Below are 26,190 nucleotides of genomic sequence, written 5' to 3'. Positions count from 1 at the left end.
AGCCCCAAACTGGACATTGAAGGTCCAGATTTGAAAGTAGAAGGACCTAGGGGAGGCTTCACGATGCCAAAAGTCACAATGCCATCATTTGGTTTTAAAGGTCCAAAAGTTGAGGGCCCAGATGTTGATGTACATCTACCAAAGGCAGATATTGATGTTAAAGGCCCTAAGGTTGATATCAAAAGCCCAGATATTGACCTTGAAGGACCAGAAGGGAAAATCAAAGGTCCTAAATTTAAAATGCCAAATATATCTGGTCCAAAGATCTCCATGCCTGATATGGACTTTAATCTCAAAGGTCCAAAATTAAAAGGGGATATGGATATCACAGTTCCCAAGGTTGAAGGTGACATTAAAGCCCCGAAACTGGACATTGAAGGTCCAGATTTGAAAGTAGAAGGACCTGGGGGAGGCTTCAAGATGCCAAAAGTCACAATGCCATCATTTGGTTTTAAAGGTCCAAAAATTGAGGGCCCAGATGTTGATGTACATCTACCAAAGGCAGATATTGATGTTAAAGGCCCTAAGGTTGATATCAAAAGCCCAGATTTTGACCTTGAGGGACCAGAAGGGAAAATCAAAGGTCCTAAATTTAAAATGCCAAATATATCTGGTCCAAAGATCTCCATGCCTGATATGGACTTTAATCTCAAAGGTCCAAAATTGAAGGGGGATATGGATATCACAGTACCCAAGGTTGAGGGTGACATTAATGCCCCGAAACTGGACATTGAAGGTCCAGATTTGAAAGTAGAAGGGCCTGGGGGAGGCTTCAAAATGCCAAAAGTCACAATGCCATCATTTGGTTTCAAAGGTCCAAAAGTTGAGGGCCCTGATGTTGATGTACATCTAACAAAGGCAGATATTGATGTTAAAGGCCCTAAGGTTGATATCAAAAGCCCAGATATTGACCTTGATGGACCAGAAGGGAAAATCAAAGGATCAAAATTTAAAATGCCAAATATATCTGGTCCAAAGATCTCCATGCCTGATATGGACTTTAATATCAAAGGTCCAAAATTAAAGGGGGATGTAGATATCACAGTACCCAAGGTTGAAGGTGACAAAGTTTCAAAAGTAGATATTGAAGGCCCAGATGTGGATATTGAAGGACCAGAGAGTGGTTGGAACATGCCAAAAATCAAAATGCCATCATTTGGGCAGAAAGGGCCTGAAATTGATGTAAATCTACAAAAGTCAGATATTGATGTCAAAGCTCCCAAGATTGATATCCAAAGCACAGACATTGACATTGATGGGCCAGAAGGCAAAATCAAAGGTCCCAAATTCAAAATGCCAACTATATCTGGTCCGAAGATCTCAATGCCTGATATGGACTTTAACCTTAAAGGCCCTAAAGTCAAGGGGGATGGCAACATGTCAGCTCCTAAGTTTGGCTGTGAAGTAACCGCTCCCGATGTTGAACTAAAAGGACCGGCTATAGATATTAAAGACCCTAAGTTTGGTATCACTGGAACCAGTCTTGAAAGCCCTGATGTAGACATCAATTTGAAGGGGAAGAAAGGTAAAATAAAAATACCTAAGGCAAAAGGGAAGATGAAAACTGACAGTGTTGAGTTTTCAGCAGACTCATCTGATTTGCATCCCAAAGGACCTAAAGTTAAGAAGCCATTGTTTGGAAAGTTACATTTTCCTGATGTGGAGTTTGACATTAAATCCCCTAAAGTTAAAGGTGGTGTTTCAGCAGATATAGCAGGTGTTGATAGTCACTCACCGAGTGTTAGTTTGGAAGGCCCAGATGTCAAAGCTAAAAAATCCAAAATCAAAATGCCAAAGTTCTCGGCTTCCAAGGACAAATCTGCTGATGTTGACATCAATGTTCCAAAGCTACAATCACCTGAAATGAGTATGAATGTGGGTGTATCTGATGCTAATTTAGAAGGGCAAGGCATAAACGTTAAGGGCAGTTTGATGAACCCTCAGGTAAAAGGGACTATTGGAGGTAGAGTAAAGGGGAATACAGATGCAGAAGGATTTCACAGTGTAGAGATGAATTTGCCAACTGCAAAGCTTAATGTACCTAAAGTAAGTTCTTCAGAAGAGACAACAGTAGAAAAAGGCATGCATACAGATGTTTCAGTATCAAGTGCAATAGAATACACTGAGGGTACTGTAACATTTCCTAAAATGAAAGTGCCAAAATTTGGAATAGCTTTGCCTCAAGCAGAAGGAAGGGAGATGGGTGTGGATGTAGGGTCAGAAGAATTAACTGCTAGTGGTAATGTTAGCTCAAGTCTGGAGGTGCAGTGCCCAGATTTAAAAGGCAGTGGTGGGAAAGTAAAAGTCAAAAAGCCACGATTCTTTGGAAAGTCTAAAGCTAAGGGTGGAAGTGCAGCTGATCTTACTTTTCAGGGACCTGATGTAGACATCAATTTGAAGGGGAAGAAAGGTAAAATAAAAATACCTAAGGCAAAAGGGAAGATGAAAACTGACAGTGTTGAGTTTTCAGCAGACTCATCTGATTTGCATCCCAAAGGACCTAAAGTTAAGAAGCCATTGTTTGGAAAGTTACATTTTCCTGATGTGGAGTTTGACATTAAATCCCCTAAAGTTAAAGGTGGTGTTTCAGCAGATATAGCAGGTGTTGATAGTCACTCACCGAGTGTTAGTTTGGAAGGCCCAGATGTCAAAGCTAAAAAATCCAAAATCAAAATGCCAAAGTTCTCGGCTTCCAAGGACAAATCTGCTGATGTTGACATCAATGTTCCAAAGCTACAATCACCTGAAATGAGTATGAATGTGGGTGTATCTGATGCTAATTTAGAAGGGCAAGGCATAAACGTTAAGGGCAGTTTGATGAACCCTCAGGTAAAAGGGACTATTGGAGGTAGAGTAAAGGGGAATACAGATGCAGAAGGATTTCACAGTGTAGAGATGAATTTGCCAACTGCAAAGCTTAATGTACCTAAAGTAAGTTCTTCAGAAGAGACAACAGTAGAAAAAGGCATGCATACAGATGTTTCAGTATCAAGTGCAATAGAATACACTGAGGGTACTGTAACATTTCCTAAAATGAAAGTGCCAAAATTTGGAATAGCTTTGCCTCAAGCAGAAGGAAGGGAGATGGGTGTGGATGTAGGGTCAGAAGAATTAACTGCTAGTGGTAATGTTAGCTCAAGTCTGGAGGTGCAGTGCCCAGATTTAAAAGGCAGTGGTGGGAAAGTAAAAGTCAAAAAGCCACGATTCTTTGGAAAGTCTAAAGCTAAGGGTGGAAGTGCAGCTGATCTTACTTTTCAGGGACCTGAAGTTGAAAGTACAATTGAGGGGGGGGTAAAAGTATCTAAAGGATTAAGTGCAAGTTCTGGGGAACTCATAGGTGGAAAGATGGTAGAGGGGAGTTCTGGTTTAAAAATTTCACCCAAGAGTAAATCTGCTTCACTTGATCTTTACAAGAAATCAAGGCATCGTTCTTCATCACTCAGTGATGAAGGAGAACTTGCTTCCCCCGCTTCTCTTGAAGGGCAGTTACAGGCAGAAGGTGGTACCATTTCGATGGATATTGGAGGGGCTAAAGTTAAAGGCAAAAAAGGAGGGCTGAAGTTTGGAACATTTGGTGGGTTCGGCTCAAAATCCAAGGGTTCATATGAAGTGACACTTGGAGAAGGTAGTGAAACAAGGATTGAAGGGGCTGGAGGAGTTGCAGCTCCTTCCAAGAAGTCTAGAGTATCCTCAACATCTAGCAGTGATAGTGTATCAAAGGGTGGTTTTCGCTTACCAAGGCTTGAAATTGCTGTTTCCCCCAAGAAATAGTATGTTATGATATGATTGGAAGGCACTAATGATTTGCAATTCTATATGCTATGAGCTCACACACACTCTAATGCTTTATATTAGACATCATCTTTGTAAGACTCATCTAACTACAGTGCACTGTCGAAAAATGTATACATTTTGTTCAATTTCCTTATAGCATTCCAAATATTAGTCCTTTTATTTTGCTGGGGAATATGTCGTGCCTTTTAACTGTAAATAAGAGAAATCTGTATTGTAATTTTCATTATCATTTGTAAATAGAAAAATAATTGTCTACCATCACATTATCATCTTCATTTTCTATTTTCAATGTTGAAATGGCATATGTGCATCTGATTTTAACACTTTTATTTTATTTTATTTTTTTTTTTTGGTGATATGATTATATTTTTGTATTTGCTAATCTTTAGGGGAACTGGTTAAGCAAGCATTTGTCATAAATATTATCTGTATTGTTATTTTACTGTTCACAGGTTGTATGTGCCTTTCATATACAGTTTCATCAAAACAAACAAACCCAGAACGTTTAATATAAGTGAGATTTATAATTTTAAAATTCTCTGTATTATACTTAAAACTGAATTTTTTTAAAGTGACAGTTCATCTAAAAGACATTTTATATTTTAGACCTGTAAAAATGTAAATAAAGTGCTGATACATTCTAATACATTTGAGGAATTTTCCTTTTTAGCACCAAAAAAAACTCAATTTGCCTATATCATTATGCAATCTATACAAACGTGTAGAGAATTTGTATCTGATGAGACTGTGAATTTGCACAAATCATGAAACCAAAAACAGCTTCTCGGTCATTACACCACCACTGCCCACCCCCACTAAAGCTTTCTCAAGCTCTCATTTGACCTAGTAAATGGCTGTGATGGAATTTGTTAATTTTTTTATTCCCTGTCATTTGCAAAACCAAATAAAGTATTCAGTTATCAGTGTGTGCATATGTTTTGAGTATATATAATTTTTTTTTACCATATACCATACTGATCTTAAAAACAGCCAACATGCAAACATTGCTTATGAAATGTTATGTAAGCCAAGGAAACAGGAAATGATGCTAGGTTTCCTGATTGCTCCGACTCAACCAATGAGAACAATGTGGAAGAACAAACTTTGCACGGGGAAGAAAAAGCTTTCTAGTCTGTGGTTCTACTGAGGGATATAAAGAGCACATGCATACTTTAATTAAATAAATGTTTTATTAGTTAGACATGTATTATAAGTAAAAGGCATAAGCTACTTCCTGACAGATACATTTTCTTGTTACATTTGAAAGGTAAGACCATTTTTACTAGTATCCTAGTGTGTAATCTTATTTGACATCAGTGTAAGTGCAAAACCTCAGAGATGTATATAATTTGCGTTCTTATTACTACCAACAATTAGTAATGTAAAACTATCTAAATAATTAAGAGAGTTTTATCCATGATTTTTCTTTACAATTAGTTTATTCTGGAAAACAATATAAAGTGTTCTGGAAATACAGGCAGTAATCAAATGGTGCTTTTCTTGGTGGTAGTGCAGCAGTAACAAAAACTAATAGCATATACAGATTTTACCTTTGTTTATATATTATTTATTAATTTTTAACATCCAGACTATATTACTGATATGCTTTACACTGATTTATTGCTGCTGTTCATGAGTGTATATATTAACTTTTGACAAAATATGGAAAATACATAGATAGCTAGTATAATGCAATGAATAGTGGATAGAATATTACAAATCATAAAAAAATACCTAAATAGATTTAATTAAATATACATTTTATTCATTAAATTAAAAGAGGGAATGCATACATGAAATGCTTAAAACAGAACATTTATTTATTTGAAGCACTGGTGTACTGTATATGAAATAAACACATTTTTTCTTGCCACTTACTTTTTTCACTACACCCTCAGAATGTAAATTATGCTGCATGATAAACAAACTATAATTTACAATGCAATAAAACAACAAAAGTGTATAAAGTTGATATTTTTAGACAAAGATTCTCAGTAAACTTAAATCAATAATTTCCTCACAAAGAAAAAAAGTTTTGCACCATATTGTAGGTATATAAAAGCATATTATGCTTGCAAGGCAATGCAAAAAATGAATTAAATTCTAGTCAGAAAGATTCAGCAGTGGTGGACAATAATTAAGTTAATGTAAATAATTACTGTACTTGCGTAGCTTTTTCGCATATCTTTATTGAAGTATTTTTATTTGGGGAGACTTTTAACTTTTCAAAGTCACATTTTAAAGTCAAATAATATCTTACTTTTTACTCAACTACATTTTGCCAAATCTGCTTGATGGTATCGACGAACAAGTTTATTGTCAGTTCAACATCAATCATAACATTGTGAGAGTAATAAATTATGGTATGAACTCCTGACACCAGTGGCCAATTTTTTTATTTTATTTTTTTTGTTGAAATCATGATAATAAGGGGTAGATCTGGAGGAGGATCTGGACAAAGAAGACGGGGACCAAAATTATCAGTTGTTATTATATTAATATTGCCCACATCAGAAGAAACATCAATGGCTTTTGTTTGTATACAGGCATGAGGAAGATGGCGGATTCTTCTTTTACTGAGGTAATATATCAAGCGTATGTCTACTTTAACTCAAGTACTAGGTTTGTGTACTTCGTCCCACTGAGATTCAGTCAATATTCACATCAAATCAGAATCAGGTTTATTGGCCAAGTGTGTTGACACACACAAGGAATTTGGTTTCAGCTGTTTTATGTTTATGTTTTTATGTTTTAGACATAAATAAAACCTATATATGACAAAACAGACAAGACAAGACAGACAGTTTGAGACAGTATAGATAGTGTGGGTAATAAATAGGGATACAGATCAGTAATGTAATGTAATGTTAATGATCAGAGGGATTTGAGGTCTGTGATTGTGGCATGGTTTTACCAGCTTAATTTTTTGTATTACTATATCATTCCTGGAAGGCATAATCACTATTGAGACCAAAGGTGTCTTAATTTAACAGATTCACAGAAACTGAATAATTGTCACTTAGTGGAAGATGGTAGCTCAGTGGTTAAGGTTACTCAGGGTTACCGGCTGGAAGGTTGGGGGTTCGCCAAGCTGTCCCTCTAGGGGTGCTTGAGAAGGGCCCTTAGCTCTCTGTGCTCCAGGTGCTCTGTAACATGGCTGACCCTGCTCTCTGACCCCAGCTTCCTAACATCGCTGGAATTTGCAAAGAAAGTGCTGTAAAGTACATGTGACAAGTATAAAGCACGTTTTATACCACCTTTCTAGTCTGTTCTCTTTAGCTGTCCAGTATCAGGCAATATTTTCTCATGATAGCCTCATTCTTGATAACTTCAAGGTTTGATTTCTTGCACTCTGAGATTTCTTTCACATCGGAGATTGTTTTCCACCTACCATAGTTGTAAAGAGTTTATATATATATATATATATATATATATATATATATATATATATATATATATATATATATATATATATATATATATATACATATATACATATAAGCCACACTATCACCCTGGTGAAAAAAAAAATTTGAAACACTTCACCACATGCAATGTAAAGATATGTATTTTTTTATTAATATTGTATCGGTTTCACCTGCAAAGACTAGCCAACATATATTCTGCTTTGTTCCAAAATTCACCTTATCTTATTCATGAGCTCAGCAAGGATGTATGTCTCAGCCCATGTAAATTTCAATATTTAATCAAAGTAGTGATGAACACAGCCTCTGGCATTGCATTGCTTTAAAGCTACACATCACAATTTGTCTCTTATGCAGTATGGACTTTTTTACAATACATTTAAGGGGCTTATGTTGAGAAAGGTATCATTTGACATCTGCATTTCATGTTTGAGGTTTACCGAATGATCATATTTTTGTCGATGGTTTCTTGCAATGAGAGATTGAGCTTATGTCCTATGGGACCTCATCAGATGAAAAGACTGTACTGTGCGTGTGTGTGTGTGTGTGTGTGTGTAAGAGAGAGAGAGGGGGGGGGACAAGTGTACGTGTGCATGTGTGTGAGCATAAAATAGACCTGCAGAGTGCAAGCTGGAGGAAGAGAGGATTGTTTGTGGAGGATGATAGTGCTGCTGCCTCTCCTTCCCATGCTACATAATTCACTAGGATCTGACCTCTGTGTTCTGTCATTTTGGTACTATCTCTGTTCAACGTCATTAGCTGTTGGAAACTGGGCTGAGCTTTTGGAAGTGCATTTCATTTTGGTGATTTTTTCTGTCTGTTCATGGGTGTATGCAGAAAGGCACAGAACAGCAGAGGAGAGCGAAAGAAAGGGATAGACAGAGAGTCTATCATGCTTGTGCTATAACTGAACAGCAGGAGCATCAGACAGAGTTGGAAGGGGGGTCTCAGACAATAGCTGCAGACACTGTTCGCTCACCGACCACAACGAGCAACAAAAGACAAAAGAAGAAGGAGAATCTTCTGAATGCAAGACTCAATTTCTTTGGCTACTGATTGTCAGGATTACATGAGCCACTGCCACCATATTGGGGACATACAGGATGTCTGTGTCAGGAAAGAAGGAGTTTGATGTAAAACAGATCCTTAGACTTCGCTGGCGTTGGTTTAGTCATTCCTCTCAAACATCAGCAGGAAATGGGGGGTACATTCATCAAGAGGGATACGAGCATGGTGGCACACCACTCCAAAGCCGTCTAAAGAGTCACTCCCGGGATAGAGGAGGACTTCGTAAGAGCAACAGCCCAGTGCACAGCATTTTGTCTCCCACCCCTGGCTCAACACCTGTCTATGTCAGGCCAGGCAGTCAATCATGGCACCAGCAGAACATTATCCAGCACCTTCAGGGCTGTGATGATTCTTCAAAAAACAGTCCTCTGTCTTGTGCCAGGAAAGAGAATGGGCAGATCAGTCAGGACAATTTGAAGAGCAACCCAGAGGAGAACCCTGAGGAGGAAGCCATTGACAGGTAAAAAGAAAGAAAAATAAGAAAACCGAACAGAAATAGAAACTAAATGGCTTACCTGTGAAGATATGCCTGCAGCAACACAGAGGAATCACTTATGTTACAACTGGAGACACTTTTATTTGTATTAATTGCATTATGTAATTAATTAGTATACTGGCAAAGTTGAATGGCAGAGCTTATGTTTAGGCACTGGACAGATTTACATTAAGCTGCCAGACATGAGTTGTTTAACCATCATTATGTAGGGTATGTATACTGTATTTGACCGGGCATGTAAGTCAAGCTTATTAGGCCAGTCCCACAAACTCAATAATTACAGGGTTTGTTTTATTGTCATTAGCTGTGTTTTCTACTTGCCATTGCTTATATGTAGGATCCTCAGTTGATATCTTTTTTTCAATCAACTTCACCATGCAGCTGTCACCACAGTTCACCTGGGGATAGTTTATTCGCATTGCACATGGGGTGCAGAAACATAGCTCTTTGAAATATCTAAATGATAAATTATTCATTAGGCCGACATCTTGCTGGCAACAGCTGAGGCAACTCAGGCGTTTGGTTTTATCACACATATATCGCACATATTGAAAGATACAGCAATATATGCAAATTTTTATTTTGTTTTTTTTGCCATTTTGTATTTTATATGTATGTAGTTTCATACTTCTATGTATACTAATGCCTTTATTCTCAGAGATGTAAATGTTACAGCAAAAATGCTACTACATTAGATAGCATGCAATGCAATTGTTATAAAACTCGGATGGACATAATGAATTAGCTGCAATTAATTTAAACAAATCAATAATTTCTTATTTATTATTTGCATACCTTCACATCAAAGAGCAATGCTTATTTATTAATTATATATCTATTTTCATGCGAAGCAAATCTTGTTTAATGACACCTTAGTGTATGACAAGGTGCAAAGCAATTTTCTGTGAAAATGAAGTGGCGTCATTAAACTGCTATATAATGGGATATCACCGCAGACCAATGGGTCCTTTTTTAAATCTTATTTAAGAGGAAGCACTTTAAAATGCATCATTCAACAAGCGATTTATACAAGTGGTACAACAACAAAGTTGCTTATGACCATTAAAAATTTTCCTCCAAACATTTACTCTTTGGCACACCTAAATAATAACATATATTTAAGATATAAGATAAGATAAATAAGATAGTAACTTTTTTGTTAATTGTATTAACACAAAAGTCTCTAAATGGGCAAGAGGTAATAGCAATCAATTACAGTGAATTTGTGGAACGAGTAAAAATTGAATGAGACACTCATTTTTTTTTATATTTGTGTGCAAGAAAATGGCCTAAGTGGCTCCTATGTTTTGACCCTTTAAAAGCACATGCCAATTACTACAGTGGCCTGAAAGCCTACATAGTGTTAATGGCTTTCACAGCTGATTGATATTGCTTGTGAGCCTTACTGCAGGAAATGCCATTACATCACTTTTATTAACATAGACTTTGGGATTACTTTGGACATGCAAAGATGCTGAAAAATCTTCTTAATATTACAATATTTTTTCAGAAATTATATAAGTATTGTTTTCATATACAAAAAACATTACAGTATATGTAGTATATATTGCACTAGACATTTTTCACATGGCACTAGTAAATCAAGATAAACAAATGCTATTTAACATCTCTAGCATACTTAGACAGCTGTGCACCTGGGGGTATGATTTCTATAGATCCATCAGGTGATGCACAGGCAGAAAATATGGTACTGAAAGTGTACAAAATAAGAAAGCTGCATTTATTATTCTCTCATGCCATTAGTTACTCAAATGTGAAGGCTAATTTTGAAGGTGGCTTAAGTGTATTAATAAATCCTCCTTTTGGCTGTAAATAAGTCTGCCACATTCTTTAAGAATACAGAACAAATCTTGACATTAAGACAGTTTTGTTGCTGTGAGTTCTTTGCTTTACACCGCATATCCCAGGCAGTCTTGAGACAGATTATACCTAGTCTGTCAAAATTAGTATTGCTCAGTATAGTATACTGGTCTATTCTATCACTAACATCGGTTCTAAATTTAAAGAACTTGGTAGGGACATTGTGATAATTACTTTGTTAAATAATATAATCTGCCTCATATGTATTAAAGTGCTGGCAATTTACAATATAGGATATAGTTGATCTTCTCATATAAAACTAGCTTGTTCAAGACCTGATCCTCATGAATTTTTCAGTATGAGCTCCGCACACTGTCAGAGACAAAGGGAAAAGGGTTCACGCAATGTATGCTAATACAACAGCAGCAAGAAGGAGAGTTATTTTTTATTGAAGAGGCAAAAATGTGTAGATAACCGATGTTCAACTTCAACTATATCTCGTCACAGATGACCACTTAGAAACACAGACTGATAAAACTACAGTTGTAATAAGAACAACTGAGAGGTTTATGGGATTCACAATCAGTGTGCAGTTATCCTGAATGACTCTATACTATATAAGGCTATACATAATCTTTAGATATTTTATATACATATTAAATTTTTGCTTAGCAGATGTAGTCTTGACTGATTCACTATAATTTGCTCTGCCGGCTGGTTTTTTTCTTTTTTCATCATTTTACAATATAAACAGGAGTTGCATAATTTGTCATAATTCATCATGCTAGTCTTAGTCAGAGACATAATATATTTTCATTTACAGTCATTCTAATAAAATTGTCTCTCACTCTCTCTCAAAATGGCCTTATTATACCTTAAGGGTGGACCTTCTAAAAGCACCGCTTAGCGGGGCAGAGATGAACTGAGAATTGTTTTCCAGCTGTGTCATATCCTGTTTATGGTTGGAGTCTCACAGGAAAGGACAAAAGCATCTGCCTTTCCTTGTTTTGATGTGACAAGCCAGAGATCATACTGGCATCATCTCTGTGGTTTCCTCCTTTACCAGATCCTGGTTTCCCATTACCCAAGCATGCATATGTATAGCGCATCCTATAATGGTTCAGTTTAACATTATATATTGAAGAATATTAATACACATGACACAATTTTCTGAGATCTGTAAATATATGTATATACATTTTGTACATAATCTTTTTACATAAAGAAATGTCTTTGACACTCTCCCGATCAACCAAAGGGCTCGTGGTAACTGGGGATCGACAATCATGACGACAGACCCAAGTGTCAGAGTTTTAGTTTCTCCATACCATTTGTGGCGTAGCTGGAGATTGGGTAAGTAGTGTCTCACGAAGCTTGACCAAAAGTGATCAGTGAGAACTTGACTTTGTCTCCATCTACGTCGTCCTATGAGTTCATCGGCAGGGTATATCACTTGAGGTAAAGAGCTGTCTAGCCGCCCCATGAGCAGAAGATTTGGGGTGATTGGGTCTAAATCTGCTACATTGGAGGAGACATAACCTAAAGGGATTCCTTCTATTTCAATAAGTACTGTTTGAAGAACTTCTTCTGTAACTGTTTGTGCACCTACTACTGTACGGAGGGCATTTTTAAGAGATCGGATCTCCCTTTCCCAGCTGCCACCAAAGTGAGGGGCATTAGGTGGGTTAAATCGGAATTCGATCTTCTGTTTGGCAAGATGCCGTTGAAGTTCTTGGCTGCAATTCTTTAAAGCATCTTTTAACTCTCTCTGTCCACCCTGGAAGTTAGTGCCTTGGTCAGATATCAGTTCTGCGGGGGTGCCTCTACGTGCTATAAATCTCCTCAGAGCCATGAGGAAAGAATCTGTGTCTATAGCTGTGAGAAGCTCAATGTGTACACATCGAGTTGTAAGACACTTAAAGATTATTCCCCATCTTTTCTCTAAACGCCTGCCTATTTTGGTTTGGAAAGGTCCAAAACAATCCATACCAGTACTATAAAAGGGTGGTTTATGAAGTCTCAGGCGTGCTGGAGGAAGGTCAGCCATCTTAGGGTTCTCAGGTTTAGCCTTCCACTTACGACACTCCATACAGTTATGTTGGGATTTTCGAATTGCTTCACGACCTCTTAGTATCCAGACACTTCTCCTCATTTCAGCAAATACTGTTCTGGTCCTGGGTGACATAGCTTACTATCATAGTCTTGAATGAGTAATTTGGTGGCTTGATGATGAGGGTCTAGGACAATAGGGTGAACTGTTTGGAGTTCTAAGCCTTCAGCACGACATAGGCGTCCTCCTACCCGTATAAGCTGACTGGCTTTATCGAATTCTGGGGCTAAAGTGAGTAATCTACTTGTAGGGGATACGGGCTTACCAGAGCTTAGTTGCTCGTATTCTTCTGGGAAACTATCTTGTTGAATATTGCGGAAGAGGAGATGTTCTGCTGTCACATAGTCCTTAGCTGTAGGTATACTAGATTGATCTAAGTCACTTGGATGTTGTTGAACTATGGCTTCAACAAGGTCTTTCCAAGAGTGATACTTACTAGGGTCTAAGGGCTTTAATGTTTGGGTGACACCACAGAATATACTAGCTCTCCTTTCCACTTTATCTTCAGGGGTCTTAAGAGGTGGCAGGGTTGGCCACTCTGATTCTGTAGGGTGGACCTAAACTCCACTCTCTACGTCTCTCTATGTTTCGGGAAAGTTCTTCCATTTGGGGAGTGATAGAGATATGTAAACATTGTTGAGGCTGTATCTGCTGCTGCAGAAAGCGCGTTGGACCTTGAAGTGTCCAGCCTAATCTAGTTCTAATAGCTGCTGGACCTCCTGGGGGCCCTAGGCGTATAGGCTCAACAGGTGTTATAAGGTGGGGATGGTCTGCTCCTATCAAAAGGAGGGGTTGTACTTTATCTATGGGCTGTAAAGGAATGTCCTGTGCTGGAGTGTTGCAATGGGATACGAATGTTCAGCTAAACCTAAGTGCTCAGAGGTAAAGGCATTCTGGATCCAATAACTCTTTTGGGGCTTTGAAATAGAACGTATTCTAAAGGAAACTGCTGCTCCATTTAGTTTCCTCATATCTTGTCGAATAGTTCTTAATGTTAAATCTTCCTTCTGTCCTTGTAACCCTAGTTTCTTAACTGCAGCTGGGAGTAACATAGTCCTTTCGGATCCATCATCGAGTACTGCATAAGTGTTCAGGGCTCGATTGTTGTGTTGTAATACAACAGGAATCACTTTCAGCAGGACGCGCTTGGAACCTTGTGGCCTGTCTAGATACAGGGTTTTGTTCGTGGAACTCACTAAACAGGTACTCTCCTTTTGAGGTTGGCTGTTCACCTCATGAAGGATTTGAAGATGTTTCCCACTGCATAAACGACAGGGCTTCTTTAAGGTACAGTCTTTGGCTAAGTGTGATCGCCCGCATTTCCAACAGCGCTTGTTATCTTTGATCCATTTGATCATCTGCTCTGTACTAAATGCCTGGAAAGTGGTACACTGGCTTAAATAATGTTCGGCACTGTTACAATATGGGCACAGAGGTCTGCTCTGTTCAGATCCCCGTGCTGGCTTGGACTGATGCGAGGCGTCGGCACTCGGTGATCGTCTCTGGAGGTCGGTCAGCTCCATGCAGGACAGAAGCGTGTTTATGCTTCGCCCCTGGGCCTGGTTTGGGCCGCTCCATTCTACTTATCTGATCTTTTCCCTGATTCGATTGCGCAGAGTCTTGACACCGGGATTCTATCCTGAGCCACTCTGCCAGATCCGGTAGAGTGTAGGAATCTTGATTGGGCAGGTGTCGTTTGAATGTGGCGCGCATATCCGGGGGTAACTTAGTGAGTAAGCGGGCTGCATGTGAGGCGCAACTTAGTTCGCTTTCTCCCTTTGGACCTAATGAGTTCAGGAGACCAACGAGGGCCTGAATTTCGAGGGCAAACAGTTTGAAACTAGTCGTATCTCCTGTCTGTACATTAGGGGCATCCATGACTTCTGCTATCTTAGCTAGGGCTAACTGGAAAGGTAGTCCGAATTGGCTATTAAGCATAGTCATAGTGTCTGTGTATGGCTGAGGGGAATTCAGGAAAGAGTCTGCAATTAGACGAGCCTCTTTAAATTTGAGATGTCCTAAGAGAATCTGATACTTAAAGAGTTCATTTGCATCTGGAGGGAGGATATTATCAAGGGCTAACTTTATATGAGTGAATTCTCTGGGGTCAGGACTGGTGAAATCTGGAATTGTTGGGTGCGGGCCCCTATAAGACGTGTCCAGAGATGTGGCACTCTGAAGCCGCCCCGTCAAGGGAGGATATTGTGGATTATGTAGATGGGCATATGTATCTACTTCTGACTTTAAGGGACTTTTACTAGGGGGCACTTGGGATCTGCGGGGACTAGCTTGTGGAGTATAAGGCTCTGGCACCACTGCCTTGGGTGATTTAAAGATAGTTCTGGGCAAAGGGACTGGAGTCTCTATGACCCGCTGTGGTCGAGGAACTAGCTGAGCTGCCTGCGGATTTACGGATAGATTCCGTATGTCCTTGACAAGGACCTTAAGTTCTCGGAGTTCCTCCTGAAAGGCCACTTGATTTTCAAAGACATTTCCTGCTTGTCGATGTCATCAGCATATGAACTAGAGGGAGGAGAATCACTATCATCTGGGGTTAAAACACGAGATTCATCTCTCGTTGTGTTTCGCTGCGTTTCCTCCTTTTGTTCATGTGAGCGCTGTGCAAAGTATTTCACCTCATAGTCTCTAAGGTGGGATGGGGGCTGAGTTCTGCGTCGTGGGCGCGAAAACTCGCCGGAGGGTTGTTCTGACATCCTTCTTCTGTGGTAAGCACGCTTATCCGGCTCGAAGGACCAAATGTTAAGAAGTTTTCCTGTCTAGCTCGAAGGACCAATGTTAGAGGGGTTTTCTTATCTTACTCGAAGGACCATATAAGGATTCTCACTAACTGGTATGCGCTGATCAGTGGATTGTACTCGCCCCAGCGCGTCAGTAAAAACACGATACAGGATTCAGAACACTTTACTTTACTGAGTATAGAATTGATTGCATATGAGGTGATTCTTGCTGTCTTCTGCTAGCTGCTGTTCAGTAGGTTGCGTGATGCAGACTGCCTGCAGCAGCTCCGTGTTCTGGTCTTTTATACTCTTGGTGGAGGACGGTGCACTGTGATGTCACAGATAGCTTGTCATTGCTTGGTAAGCTGTATATCTGCCTCTAGTGGTGAAGCATGGAATTACAACTAAATAGGAATCCTTTCTAACAGGCATCTTTATACAACTTCACTAGAACAAATATTCACCCCAGTAAGACATACACACTGTAGTTCACATAGACCTATGGGTTTCTCAATCACATCTGTTGTGTGTGTTGTCATTTGTTTCATTGAACTGTCAAGCTGACAGAATGTTAGCTTGCAACAGTGCCAAAGGAACTACAGTAACTACAATATATTGCACTGTGCAAACACAATTCCAGCTAAAGATTGTTTATGAAATCATAGCTCAATCAAATATGACAATTTTTGTAGCATTTCTTTCTCTGTTCAAACAGTAAATGCAGTCTATACAGTTTATACATAGAAGTACTGGCTCAGTGGTTAAGGCATTAGATTGTTAGATAGTGTTTATGATGACACAAGCTGTTACTGCTTTGCTGAAGGCTTTCTCCTGTTAGTCACTTGAGATAAAAATTATCTACCAAATACATGTAAAACATCTGAAAACAAACAAAAAAAAACTTACATGTGTAACCTAAGGCCCATAATATGTATCTGTTCTTTTGGAATAATTTGACTAATCTGTATAATATTAACTCAGTTATAGACTCAGGTCTATAAGTAAATTGGAATTTTACATAAAAGAGACCACAAAACTAAAGGGATTTTTTTGTTCTTTAGATGAAATGGAATGTTCTATGGTTTTGTAGCTCAAAGGACAAAGAACAGGTGGAATTGGAATAAGTGTGACATGCTCCCTGGAGCAGAACAGTAGATAGAAGAACCACACAAACAAGGAACATCACATAAGGAGTCTACAAGTGAGGGAGGTTTACAAAAAAATAATATAGCCTGTATAAGGGTGACACCGGTGTATCATTTCCTGGCGAGCAAGGCAAAATGCAACAAGAAATATGGCTAACGTTAATGAGACAGAGGGAGTCAGCGATGTAAACATGACTGAGAAAAAAGACATTCCTAAATACCTGATCATCATCATCTTTGCTCTGCTTGTATTCTATATGGTTGAGGTTCAGCCTGAATACATTTGTTAGATAGTAAAATGTGAAATTCTTGGTAATTTGGTAATTCAGTTACCAGCATGTCACTAAAGTGGGTAGTAGAAATGGCAACTCTTTACTTAAGTACATGTCAAAGCCCATACTAATTTACTTTAACTTGAGTGGAAAAGGTTTAGTCAGTACTTCAACTTTTACCAGAGTCTTTTAAAACATAAGTATCTTTACTTCTACTTGAGTGAAGGATGTGTGTACTTTTGCCATCTCTGCCCTATGCTGCTCTTGTATATTCTTGGATTTTTCCATACCTCCCTAAAAACACAGCATATCTAAATTCCCCCTAAGATGGGTGTATTTGTATCTGTTTCTGTTTAGCACTCAAAATGTTAATATATTTCATATTCTGATCTAAACAAGAGGAGGCCATGGTCTGTAGCAGTAATTTTTATTCATCAATTTTACCAAAAAATATCATTGTGTCACATTAGTTACCTTTTAAGTTCTGTAAATGAGGTTGCCAGGATCTGAATATAATATCTGCATAATGTATATCTCTACAGCAAACACCAAAAAATATTCCTTCTGGATGCATTAGCAGCTCAGGCTGCATAATGTTTCTATAATCAGTTCCACCTCTTGTGTGCATGGTATCGTGTGTATCACCCAGTGAATTCCCACCTCACAACGAGTGTCCTAGGGACAAGCTCTGGATTTGTCATGACTCTAATTAGGATAAACAAAAGGATTTTCTCTACAACTAACCAACTCATTACTCATCATTTGCTGTACATTAAATTATGTTTCAATTTCTTTTAGTTATTTTAAGGTTACATGTTACCTGATTTTTAAGGGAAAAGTAAAGGTTTGAGTCAGCAGGTGTTAGTTTGAATGATCCCTCAATTACCTCTCAGTTACCTTAGTAAATAATGACAATATCATCAAATAGGAGAAGTTAGTCATATGTGATTTCTGAGTTTCAATGCAAGTACAGATTCATATTGTATTTTTAAAGCCTTTACACCTAGAACATCAATGTCCATGTTAAATAAAGTAATATATAGTAGGAGATGTGTACAGCATACTGAAATCAGACTATGATGCCTCCGTAGCCACAATTGTAATTTAAAATGTTTATTTGAACAAATACAGACACTCAAACTGGGCAATTATTATGTAAAAGGATGGAGATGAGAAAACTGAGTATTACTGTTTTCTGCCTGAAATACGTCTGTGCATTATGAATAATCATATCAGTAAGATGTGACTGCAGTGAAAATTGCAAGGAGTAATCTAAACAAAAGGCCATGAAGCATGAATAGTTAGTGGATTAAAGAAATCTGAATAACATTGTTCTTGTTAAAAGGTAATATGAATAGTTGTCTGTTTCGCTGGGTTTAAATGTATGTCACTTTTTTCCCTTTGGTTATTGTTGCATAAGTATTCCTATGCTATCCTTCACAGTTAACACAAAAAAATGCAAAAATGCACATATGGACACTATATACAGCATAAACATTCCAACACAGCTGTGTGTAAAACCTTCATTATTCTATTGCAGTAAACCCATTTCTCCTGCAGTGCAGCTGCAACACAAATTATTGATGCATCAGGACTTCTTGTCATTTGAATTTAATATGCTAATCACAGGCAATAAATCCTGCTGAACTCATGGCTCCATGTTAAATCAGATTAGAAATTTTTCCACATGTCCATTAGCCTCAAACTAATTGGTAGCTGCCAATAATAGCCAGTTGCTGAGACTGTAATATCAGAGACAGAGAGACATAGTATGTACATGAATTAAGGAATCTGACTTCATATTAGTTATTGAGTATATGAGAAACTTAAAATCCATATTTATTTTGATTGTGTATCTATTTCAGCCAGTTAGACTAATGTTAGACAAAATGTATACAGACTATATATATATATATATATATATATATATATATATATATATATATATATATATATATATATATATATATATAAAGCATACTAGGAGTACAGAATAGGTTTCAATAATAATAATAAAAAAAATAATAATAATAATGCAATGATCTACCTTAGTGACAGACAAGACTCAGTAGATGGATACCCTAAAAAATCCTTTCATCTTTTTACCCATATGGCATGGGGTTTTGCCTGAGGTTGTTTTCAAAATGTACACTCTGCCGTTCAGACATAGTCTACTCACCACCAGTAAAATCTCTTTTGCTTCTCATATTGAGTAAAATGTTATTAGTTATATATATAAAACAGTTGTGTTATATTCCCAAATTTAAATGCAATCATTCAGTTTGCTTTCACATTTTCAGTAATGAATTGTTACTGAAGGAAAATTGTATTCATGGTGCTTTTAATCAACCTGAATAGCATTTTTGAGACATATTTGTCTAGTTGCCAATTCTGTACCTGCAAATGCTGGTGACAGGAGTGTAGTAGTGGTGTGTGCATTTTAGATAAGTGGCATCTTCTTAAAAACAGCAGGATCAGTACACTAATATATCACCCTCAGATTTATCTCAGGATTAATAGTTTTTTTTATATGTATGTATAGGCAGACAGAAAAGAACCCACACACACACAATAAATTAATTGCATAGAAGCAGCAGACCCTTATGCATAATTTACAATTTTTCACTTTTATTCAAAATACTACATTTGAGTTTGAGTTTTCCAACTTCAGAAAAAAGGAATCAGATTTACAGTAAAGATACATTGGAAACATTTTTCATCCAAGGCAGAAATTATGGTTATATGACATTTGCTTTATGACAAGTGGGATTCATAAATAGCTAGGATGTATGCTGAGACAATACGTTATTTTATTACTACAGCAGAGGCTGTTTTAATGTTGTCTTGGGCATTAAGGAAACCTCAATGGTTTACACTCATAATGCGGTACTATGAAACATTGTAGGCAATATCCAAGGAGAAGTTTATGTAAGATCAGAAATAATGTGCATACTCTATACATTTAACATTGTAGATCGTAGATCATTTTTTATTGTGCGTAATCCTAATTAACCAGCTATTCAAAACAAAACAAAAAATTCTAAAACATTAAAAAATAAAATAAAATAAAATAAAATAAAATAAAATAACAAATGTTGTGCCATATTTTGGCATTTTATGGCAGCATTCAATACACTTTCCTCAAACAAGGTGAAATTATATAAAATATTTTAGCCCATACTGACTGACGAAAGGAAATGATAAATGCTCCCAGGAACAGAAAGCTTTCTTTAAATGCTAATGAATAGAATTATTTCTACAAAATTCTATCTGATCTGAATGAAAATAATTCTTTGAACATAAATCCTAGGGATTCCATAAATACAGATTCTGTATAAAATGGAGCTTGAGCCTTTCTGTACACAACACATCTTGCATTAAAGCGCAGCAGGAAAATGATTTGAAGGAATATGCACCCAGTCAAGCTGCCTGGGTGATAAAGATTTTCTGTAACACATTGCTGTGAGGTGCTGAAGATACATTTAATCCTCTTATAAAAGTAACCTATGTCCTAACATCTTTCAGTTCTTTATTTTTACTTTACTTTTGGAACTTGCAATTTGTCTTTTAGGCAAAATTCTTTATAAAGTTCAACTATTCATAATCATATATCAATACATTTATTTAAAAGCACTTTACTTACAGAAACTTACATAAAAAATTTTTTTTTCATTTCCCATATATGGATAATTACTTTCTGAATTCTGAATGCTCTAACAAATAATCTATGTATTTTTTTAAGTAAATTATAAATGTACTTAAATTAATAATTTACTTAATTATAAACTGGACAGAAGCATGTTTTTTTTTTTATTTGAGGCTTTATATGAGTATGGGGTTAAATACAGTATGTGACTAAAATGCCAGTGGCAACTTCTAAAGGCTGAGAGAATTCTAAGTGTAAAGATGAAGACTGCACTGAAAAGGTATTATGAAGAGATACAATAATTTAACTATGGTTAGAGCAAGGCTAGACTTACTACTACCGCCATAGTGTGCTTTTTCTACATTACATTACTACCATATTGTGCCTTTTCTAAACTGCATTAATTCCATAGCCTGCATTTCTGGCACTAAATTACTGCCATAGTGTGCTTTTTCTACACTGAATAACTGCTTTAATGTGCCTTTTCTATTTAAAATTAATGCCATAGTGTGCCTTTTCTTCATTATACGAATGCCATTTTGTTCCTTTTCTATTCTAAATTACTGCAATAGTGTGCCTTTTCTACTGTAAATTACTGCCAAAGTGTGCTTTTTCTACTCTAAATTACTGCCATATTGTACGTTTTCGATGCCAAATTAATTCCATATTGTATCTATTCTACACCAAATCAATGATACAGTGTGCCTTTTCTATTCTAAATTACTGACATATTGTGCCTTTTCTACACTAAATAACATTCCTAGTGTGACTTTTCTAATCTTATTTAATGCCATAGTGTGCATTTTCTGTTCCGAATCAATGCCATAGTGTAAATGTATCAATTTACATTAATGACGTAGTGTATCTACATTAAAACCAGTTTACTTTTTCTGCTTCAAAATACTGCTATATTGTACCTTTTCTAAACTAAGTTAATGCCATAGTGTGCCTTTTCTGCTCAAAATTACTGCCATATTGTGCCTTTTTACAAAAAGGTAATGCCATAGTGTGCTTTTCTACTCTAAATTACTGCCATACTGTGCCTTTTCTACACAAAGTTAATGCCATTTTTCTTTTCCAAAATTACTTCTATATTGTGCCTTTTGTACTTACATTCCTATCATAGTTAATGCCATAGTTTGCCTTTACTGTCAAAATATAATGCTATACGCATATAAAATGCCAAATACAGTACATACTAATGTAGTTTTGAATATGCTGTGATGCCACAAATTAGCATCTGGCCACACACCAACGGAACATTAACATTTTGTTGTATGTTGACATGATACACTAAAGAGCAGATATGTTATGGGTCTAATATTACCTGTAAAATGGTGTCATTAATTAACGTTTACTTGCTAGTAGAAGAAATTTAGGTTTTTTTTTTTTAAATCACTGTGCTTTCTGAACAAATCATATGGAGAACTATTGAGCATTGATCATTAAACTAATATCAATTTCAATAATAATGAATCAATAAGAATTTTGTGATATAAAGTTATAAGAAAGTACAATATTAGCAATAGGAAAAACTATTGTGTGCTTGAAATAGATGTTCAATATGTTTATTCAACATTGTTACCCAAACCAGATGCATTTTTGTTCCAATGGCATGCATTGTCCTTCATAAGCCTAGGGGGAACATAAATGTTTCCTGTAAATTTATGGCCTCTGAGAGAGTAATACAAAAGCAATTGTGTTACCAGATAGTGGGAGACATAAAAAAAAGTCCTTTTTGCATTCCTTGAAGTTGGCAATAAAGTAATGCATCTCTCATGTTTACAACCACCACCTTGTACCACCCTATTTTTAATTTAGGAAACACAGCATTATGCTAGAGAACAGATAGCAGAAGGACAATAAATTACGGATATATTTAATGGCAGTTAAAAAAACGGTTAAATGCATATTATGGTATGTAAGAAAGGCATGCATAACAAGATGTTTCAGCATGGGAGAAATCTTGATGTCACTCATGACTGATGTGTTATATATGTGATATAACACAATTTTACAAAATCTATACAGCTGTAATTGTACTTTAAACCTTCAAATGCCCTCAGTATAAGCAGCAACAATAAGCCTTAAAATGTTAATGATTTAGGGGACCCTGGATGTGTAGTAAACCATGTATGCAAATCATGCACAAGGTCTCAATTGAACAGAGCAGCAAAAGAATTACATTTAGTCTAAGCAGTTTTTATATGTTTCTTTGTACCTAAGCGAATGTTATAGGTTACATTTAATTGAGGTTAAAGGGGAATTGCCACTATGAAATAATTATATGTTTGGGCAAGCGGATACACCAAATATACACAGCTTTGAGGTTTTCTTTTTTCTGAATGTTCTATTTATTTGATTTGTCTGACTGTTTTATTCTGCTTTGATATATGTTAGGTTCTGATCCATCCATATTGTACAAACCAATTTAATCTGGATTTTTGTTCACAGATGTGAAATATGTGATATGCATGTTGAACTAAAACAGCAGCTAAACTCTTTTCCTAACACATCACATTGAATAAATCTTTTCAAACTAAAAATAGAGAGAGTGTAAACTGTGTAATCAAGCTAATTTGAGCTGCAGTGTGCTTGAAAAAAAGAAAAAAAAAAAGAAAAAAAGAACTGAATGATGGCAATACACGTGTGCCCTTTAAAGCTAGGACACTGCTTCAAGTACCAGCTCTCGAGTTAGAGTCACAGTCACTAAGGTCATTGATTCCACAAAACAGCCTTCAGTGAGATTTACTATGTAATTATATGTTTAGTACCAGAATATAATATAGAGACCATGTTCTTATGTTTTACTGGGGTGGTTCATATATCTTTTTCAGATAGAGTAGCAGTATATTATCGATAACACTAACACAGTGGACATAGACAAACTTTACATAACCAAATAATAATGGTGTATAACAATAAATATAAAATTTTTATTGTTTGTTGAAATAATTTAAAACTTTCTGTTTGACATTGATTTTGCAGTGTAAAAGTAATTTAAATAGGAAATAAGACATGATTTTGCATGGAGCTATATGAAAATCCTCAGTAGTTGGATGATGTGATGCCATTATCATACTGAAGTTAACAAAATGCAGTATATTTTAAATTAAATACGACAAAAAAAAGTAAAGCAAAGTGCTTTGAATCATATCAGTAACTGCATACCTTTTTAACCCATTTATATATTTCGGCTATATAAGTTCCTGTTTTAATTGTTTCTTTAATAGCAATATAATTTAAGAGAAAACATAATAATACATATAATGTAAGCCTTGCATTAAGCCCTACTGTGTGAGCAGAAAGAAGGCCATACTTTGAAATAGTAAAATGTCAGTGATGGATTTGCTCCATGAAGGGCACCAAAATAACAGTTTAGGATTGTTTGCCACGGGTCTGAAGGATTACCGAGATGCTCCACAGTAGCATGTAATCTACCGGTCTGCAGGGAGAGTAGCTCAGAATTAACATGATCACAGTTTTGGGATGAAGCCAGATGCCATACTAAGCCCCCCAAAAAATCTTTTTTTTTATGGTAAGCTGCCCCCTTGGTATATTATGCTTCTCAATCCAGTTATTTACAGAGTTCAACTTTAATGGTTTTAATTTCAAGGCATGAAGGACAAGCATGAAGAAAATAGACTTTATAGTATTAAAATACTTTTGCATTTACCTGTTTGGCACACACGGCACACTTAACAAACCTTTGTTTTAAATATTCATTACTGATAGCTCAAGCAATAATGAATCCCCTGATATACAGAATAACTTTACCGTGTTCTCACTGACATTTCCTGCAAGAAGTGAAGCTATATTTCTATATTCAATGTGTCTTCTTATGGATTGGGACTGAACCTCTGATCTTCTGCTTCTTCACAGGTTGACTTTGAGTAGTTACTCTAGGATGAGCTCCAACTGCTCAGATGAGTTTTTCCAGGCCACAAACCATGCAGAACAGACCTTTCGAAAGATGGAGACATACCTGCAGCACAAGCAGCTGTGTGATGTACTTTTGATAGCTGGTGATCATAAGATCCCTGCACACAGGTAAATACTCTTCCTGCCAAATTCCAACCCTGATGATTAAAAAAGATGCAATACTGAATCTTACATTTGCCCAGAGCACAAAACAAACAGAACCATTATTAAAAGATGTCTACAATGCTCATGTGCCATAGTCAGAATTAAATCTTTAAAAATCAATTTTCAACATTTGTAAATTTTTTTGGGAATAACTAGACATTCAAATTCAACCCAATCTGGGTTAATTTCTTGCATAAGAGAAATATACACAGGCTTTAATCATCACTGCAACTTTTCACTTCTTTACATTACAAAATTCAACATTAAATTATTTGTTATCTGAATACACATAGCTACTGTGTTTTGATGTAACACATTAGGAAAATGCATTTTTGTACACTGATGGACTGAATGTGTCAATGGATTCAATAATGGAATTGCCAGCTCTGCATTGAGTAACCTGGTTATACAAAAACAACAATAAAAAAACCTACTTTGCAAGCTACTCTGTGATTATGTTTAAATCACAGTGCAAGACAAAGCAAAGTAGACAAGTACTTTTATGTGGATAAGTACAATGAGAATTAATGTTAATGGTAATTAACCTGGATATTATTATAATAAGTGGTTTTGTATTTTTTTGTTTTTTTATTATAGACTCGTTTTAAGTGCAGTGTCAGACTACTTTGCTGCCATGTTCACCAACAATGTACGGGAGGCAAAACAGGATGAAATCAAAATGGAAGGTGTTGATCCAGAAGCACTGAGATCATTAGTTCATTTTGCATACACTGGTGAGTTATGATTATTTGGTTATAAAGGTTAAATGTGTGTTTTATATACTGTATATTCAGTATGGACAGTGGGCATTTAAAGTGGTTGTCAATACATTCCTTCAACTTATTAACCTTTACAAGTCTACTTACATTTTGTTAAAAGATAAACACAGCCTATTTTCTGTTTCTGGCTTTATTGAGTTTTGTACCTAACCATTCTAAGGTATAAGGTATTTTTTAACCTTGTAGATGTGTTCTCTTTCATTATCTGAGTTGCCAAAAATCCTCTAAAGTTGAAAGAACTTCTGAGTTTTTCTCTTCATATTTATAGGTGTACTTGAGCTAAAGAAAGAGACAATTGAGAGCCTATTATCCGCAGCATGTCTTTTAATGTAATGTTAATTTAATCAGAGAACAAAAGCAACGAAACTTCCTTTTCAATCACTTCCCTAATGGACAGGAGCGAAGGGTCTTCCTGCTCCACCATCCATTGTGTTCAGATTAAAAAAGTTAAATTTTGATAAGCTTGTTTTTGTCCTTTTCCCCATGCAACAATTCTAAGGTATAAGGTCTTTTTTAACCTTGTAGATGTGTTCTCTCCTATTATCTGAGTTGCCAAAAATCCTCTTAAGTTGAAAGGACTTCTGAGTTTTTCTCTTCAAATTTATAGGTGTACTTGAGCTAAAGGAAGAGACAATTGAGAGCCTATTATCTGCAGCATGTCTTCTCCAGCTCTCACAGGTTATTGAGGTCTGCTGCAACTTTCTAATGAAACAACTTCACCCATCCAACTGCTTGGGGATTCGCTCATTTGCTGATGCTCAAGGATGCATGGATCTGCTAAATGTGGCACACAAATACACCATGGTAGG

At 36.5% G+C, this 26,190-nt stretch overlaps 2 protein-coding genes across 4 annotated transcripts in view; both read left to right on the top strand.

Moving 5' to 3' along the window:
* The window catches only part of ahnak (AHNAK nucleoprotein), a 41,717-nt gene extending 36,999 nt beyond the window's left edge, over positions 1-4,718 (top strand). Inside the window, 1 exon segment of the mRNA XM_046848881.1 lies at positions 2-4,718. Within this exon segment, the coding sequence (XP_046704837.1) occupies positions 2-3,771 (3,770 nt within the window). The 3' untranslated portion in view covers positions 3,772-4,718.
* Positions 4,719-4,851: 133 nt separating this feature from the next.
* The window catches only part of klhl4 (kelch-like family member 4), a 39,641-nt gene continuing 18,302 nt past the window's right edge, over positions 4,852-26,190 (top strand). The window contains exons 1-5 of one of the 3 annotated variants that reach the window (XM_046848880.1): positions 4,852-5,062; positions 6,342-6,376; positions 24,399-24,566; positions 25,200-25,336; positions 25,989-26,185. In XM_046848880.1, the coding sequence (XP_046704836.1) occupies positions 24,424-24,566; positions 25,200-25,336; positions 25,989-26,185 (477 nt within the window). In that variant the 5' untranslated portion in view covers positions 4,852-5,062; positions 6,342-6,376; positions 24,399-24,423. Of the gene's footprint in view, positions 5,063-6,341; positions 6,377-7,802; positions 8,749-24,398; positions 24,567-25,199; positions 25,337-25,988; positions 26,186-26,190 lie in introns of those variants that run through there. The other 2 variants (XM_046848879.1, XM_046848877.1) reach the window with 2 other exon arrangements.

The sequence above is a fragment of the Silurus meridionalis genome, chromosome 5 (assembly GCF_014805685.1).
Source record: "Silurus meridionalis isolate SWU-2019-XX chromosome 5, ASM1480568v1, whole genome shotgun sequence".
Lineage (NCBI taxonomy): Eukaryota > Metazoa > Chordata > Actinopteri > Siluriformes > Siluridae > Silurus > Silurus meridionalis.
Note: the sequence above shows the minus strand (reverse complement) of the source record. Positions and strands in the feature narration are given on the sequence as shown.